Source organism: Etheostoma cragini, chromosome 13, assembly GCF_013103735.1.
Source record: "Etheostoma cragini isolate CJK2018 chromosome 13, CSU_Ecrag_1.0, whole genome shotgun sequence".
NCBI classification, from domain to species: domain Eukaryota; kingdom Metazoa; phylum Chordata; class Actinopteri; order Perciformes; family Percidae; genus Etheostoma; species Etheostoma cragini.
The window spans coordinates 15888484-15893057 of record NC_048419.1 but is presented as its reverse complement, the minus strand read 5'-3'; the positions used below and the strand labels follow the sequence as shown (position 1 = coordinate 15893057).

Sequence of the window (4574 nt, the reverse complement as noted above, 5' to 3'; positions counted from 1 at the left end):
GGCTTGTTTCAACTCTCACTACCACAAGCACTTATAGAGCGTCATTTTACACTTTTAGCACGTTTCTTCTAACATTATTTCCACATTTTCCTTCCCATGGTCTTAATGTTATCCCTGGTCAGATTACGTTCATGATTAATTTAAGCTAAAAGCTGCTCTTTCATAACTTAACTTACACTATTTCCATCTACAGGTACTGTGTGAAAACATTTACAGGCCACAGGGAGTGGGTGAGGATGGTGCGTCCCAACCAGGACGGCTCGTTGATCGCCAGCTGCTCTAACGACCAGACGGTGCGGGTCTGGGTAGTCTCCTCAAAGGAGTGCAAAGCTGAGTTGCGGGAGCATGAACATGTGGTAGAGTGTATCGCCTGGGCCCCTGACAGTGCTCACCCCACCATCCTGGAGGCCACAGGCTCAGAGGTATGTACAGCTGACATTTACCTACAGACCCATGTTTGTATTGTATTGTTTATAGCATGTGCAGTGAAGAAATTACTGTCTCATAGGACAATAATGCACTTTAATAACATTTTAATAACAAAACAACAACCAAAACGAAAGAAGCACTATTATACGTGAAGCCAGTGAGTGTTTTGTGAAGATGGTTACGTAGCTAGTGATCTAGTTTATCACAAAAGATTGGATGCCATCAGGGTCTTTCAGACTTAGCTCAGAAGATTACAGCATGGGTGAGGTTTTCACATCAAATGTTTGAAGAGTTCCCCGCACTTATATTTATCTTGTCAACTTTTTTAAAAACATGGCATTTACATATCTGCATCTATGTTTATAGTCCAGTCTACAGACTAGACCTTCATATTTGCATTTAAAAAATATATATATACACATCATTGATTGGGGGGAAAAATGTAATTTAGATTGTATCTACCTGGGCGGGGCACCCAGCTAGTACCTACAGTATGTATAGGAAACATTGGAAATTACCTCCTCACACCTAAAAAGCATCTTTTTGATAGCAAACTTGTATTGTCTTTCATGTCGGCAATCCCAATTTCTTACATCTTCCCTGTGTCTCTGTTTTGCAGAGCAAGAAGAGTGGAAAACCTGGTCCCTTCCTCCTCTCCGGATCCAGAGATAAAACAATTAAGATGTGGGACGTCAGCATTGGTATCTGCCTTATGACTCTGGTGAGTAGTTTAGGTGATGACTTGATTGCCTCCAGTGTATACTGTATATTATATATTATATAGCACTGTCTCAGTGTTACTGCTTATAAATGAGGGAAGTGGTGGGTAATCAGCCTTGTCTCTTCAGGTGGGACATGACAACTGGGTGCGCGGAGTATTGGTTCATCCAGGAGGAAGATTCATAGTGAGCTGTGCTGATGACAAAACCATTAGGATCTGGGACTACAAGAACAAACGTTGCATGAAGACCATGTGTGCCCATGAACACTTTGTTACCTCTCTGGGTAAGACACTGTAATTATTGTGATTAATAAAGTCTTCCATTAACCTGCAAAAAATACAGAACCTAAATACACGCTCAAATGCTCCTTCTGTACATCACATTGAACTTATTTCAGCCATGTGGGGAACTTGTTTAAATGATAGAGCTTATCTTTAATGCAGTGTACTTGAACAAATGTTTACTTTTCTTGCAGATTTCCACAAGACTGCTCCCTACGTGGTGACAGGCAGTGTCGATCAGACAGTCAAAGTCTGGGAGTGCCGCTAAGACTGTCTCCACCACGTGTGTCCCCCCCCCCGTCCAAAAACAGTCCAAATGCCCAATCCTATCCTGCGCCCCAGCCCAACTCTTCTGTCCTGACACCCAGCCCCTCACCTCTCGCACTCCAAACCATAGTTGACCCTGGCGCTTTACCTACTCCCAGTCCACTTACCTCTCCTTCCCTCCTCCCCTACATCGGTCTAGCCCTATTAAGATGACTATTGTCCTTTTTATGTAAATTATTCTGGATGTAGGGTACGCTTAATAAATGTCACGCAATCTCTGACACATAAACAAAAACACATAAACACTCAAAAGATAAGAAGTATTCCTTGCATGGTGAATCAAACAAAACATTGTATACTGTTAAATTTGCAGAATTTGCATACTGTTGACATTACTTCCTGTCAGATCAAAGGGTGAATATTTTTGTGTGCTGGCACAGGTGGATTCCAGTTAACTGACAGTGCACGAAAACCAATGGCAACCCTTGTTGATGGGGTTTAGGGTTTTGTTTTGTTTTACTCCATGCTTCCATTTCTGTGGTCTGTCACTGTGTTGATGGTGATGAAGAAGGTGTGTGGAAGGTAAGCATAAAAGAAAGAAAATGTGTGGAAGCTGTCCAGGAGATGATAGCAAGTGGAAGAAATTATTAAGCAGAATGCAGCTCCCTATTTGAATCACATGAGCTTCTGTGGTCGAGTGCATATGTGTGTATACAGTACGTTGTGTGTGTGTTTGTATATTATGACAGGAGAATCTCTCCACTGTCTCTGCTCTGATGGTCAGAGGAGAGAGAGGAGGCAAAGCTTCTCATCCACTGTGTTCATTTATACTACTACATCTCTTTTAACAAACCTGCTTTCTTGTAGAAACTCACAGGACCTTAATGATCCCTAAGCTGCTGAGAGCACAGGCACATGCCCCATAGCAAAAGTGTGTTCTACAGAGGAAAAATTCTGCTCACCTTTTGATGAGGTTTGTGTGTGCTTGTACGTCACCCCAGAGAATCGCCTAGTGCCCTATTGCTCGCTATCTCTGCCTTGTTAACCCATTGAGGGCTCCCTCGCACGGGATTTTCATTCTGCTTTCTGTGGTCTCACTGCTTTACACACACATACACTCACAAATGCACATACACGCACAGTAAAAGTTGTGTATCAATATATCTGGATGTTATTGTTTGCAACATAATGAAATAAAATTCTGTAAATATAAGTTATCTATTTGTATGCTTTTTTGAGATGCAGGATGAGATGAAGGAAACCTGTCTGATGCAGTTGACCAGGGCAGTTTTACAGTGATGTAAGATACTGTAGCACGCCTGCCAGTTCATCCCACATTAAATACAATAAATGTACCAATGATTGCAAGGGCAGCTGTGACCAGTCTTCTCATTAAATTTTTCTTTTAGCTGAAAGCCAATTAACTGTTCACTGTCTATGTAAAACGTTAAGAAAGAAATAGGTCACTGGACAAAAACTGCTGCTCTAGACAGCAACTATTATTTATGTATAACTATCTGGCTGGGGTGCACAGATGCTGCTCTGGTGTTACACTGTGGCCTCTAAGCATCTTTAGGTAGCTTTCATCCGAACCGGGGTTAGAAGCTGACTGTCGTTGCTGTTATTGATTCAGATAAAGGAAGAAGAAATCAGTCAATTCTTTTTTTTTTCTTTTTTTATTAATGGGATGGGGAGAATGTGGTTAAAGTTGTTAAGTGTGATGTAAACAGCATAGTATAAATTTTGCCATTCCTCAGGTACAACCCAGTTACACCGCAAGCTCAGACTGGAGAGGCAAAGACATCAGTAGGCAACAGAGAGTCCAGGACCCCCTTATCAATTATATAAGGTATGCCAGCCTACTTCTGCACTTGCACACACACCTGCTCACTCACCCACACAGCAATAACTCCTTCTCTGTGCTCTGCGGTATCCTGGCAACAGTTGCCAGGATGGCAAGTGTGCAACCACCACACCTTGCTCTGTCCTGCTGGTCTGAGGGTGGAGAAATGGGAGCGGTGGAGTAAAAAAGGATGCAGAGACAGCACAAGGTTTATGTAAAAGGGCACTGACAATTGGAACAGAGTATGGGCTTAAACTGGTGAGCTATGTGTGTGTGCGCAGAGAAGTAAGAAGTGGCTTCATGGCATTTAATGAAAGGATAATAAACCTGTCTTAGTCGGAAACTCGTGTTGCTCAACAGAGGCACTGAAGTAGAAACATTGGCCTACATCCGCCAGCCACCAATCTCATGACTTGCACACATTTTCCCCTCATGCAAGCTGAAGACATTAAAGGGGGAAGAAGAAGAGGCTTGCTTTCGCTTACATATTTCTTCTAGGCCACCCATTTCTCCCAATCTGTTATTGATACAGATTTATAACAAAGTGTAAGGAGCGGCAGGGAGGTAAAAGATAAGCCAGCATTGATTTTGATAAGCTGGCATGATTTGGAAGTGTTGAAAGGTTTCAAGGTCAGTGTATACAACAGAATCTCTCTCTCTGTGAGATGCAGCAGGATAAATTATCTCAGACGAATGAACAGTTTCATACAGCAGGCTGGATTTACTTTATGAACATAAGCAAACAGGTTACTGGTAGTTTTAAGTGCAGACCAAGGCACAGGCAGACGGCTGCAGGGTCTGTGTTAATATATAGGTTTGTATGTCATCCCGGTATAGCATATGTGAGTCCCAGTATAGTTTATGTGACCAGCATTTTAATCCCTGCAAAGCCTGAGGACGATGGGGAGGTTTTGGAGCAGCTTCTGAGTTATGTTACAGGACGTGGCGCTCTCTAGTGGTACCATGTGTTGAGAGGTCCATGTTCCTGAAAACAAACTGCTGAGTCCCTGCACTGTGTACAAGTGAGCGGTG

At 42.6% G+C, this 4574-nt stretch overlaps 1 protein-coding gene across 1 annotated transcript in view; it reads left to right on the top strand.

Moving 5' to 3' along the window:
- Positions 1–2916, top strand: part of LOC117956109 (lissencephaly-1 homolog B) — a 14258-nt gene extending 11342 nt beyond the window's left edge. Inside the window, exons 8-11 of the mRNA XM_034890977.1 lie at positions 194–422; positions 1049–1150; positions 1278–1434; positions 1627–2916. Of these exons, the coding sequence (XP_034746868.1) occupies positions 194–422; positions 1049–1150; positions 1278–1434; positions 1627–1700 (562 nt within the window). The 3' untranslated portion in view covers positions 1701–2916. The remainder of the gene's footprint in view (positions 1–193; positions 423–1048; positions 1151–1277; positions 1435–1626) is intronic.
- Positions 2917–4574: the final 1658 nt, after the last annotated feature.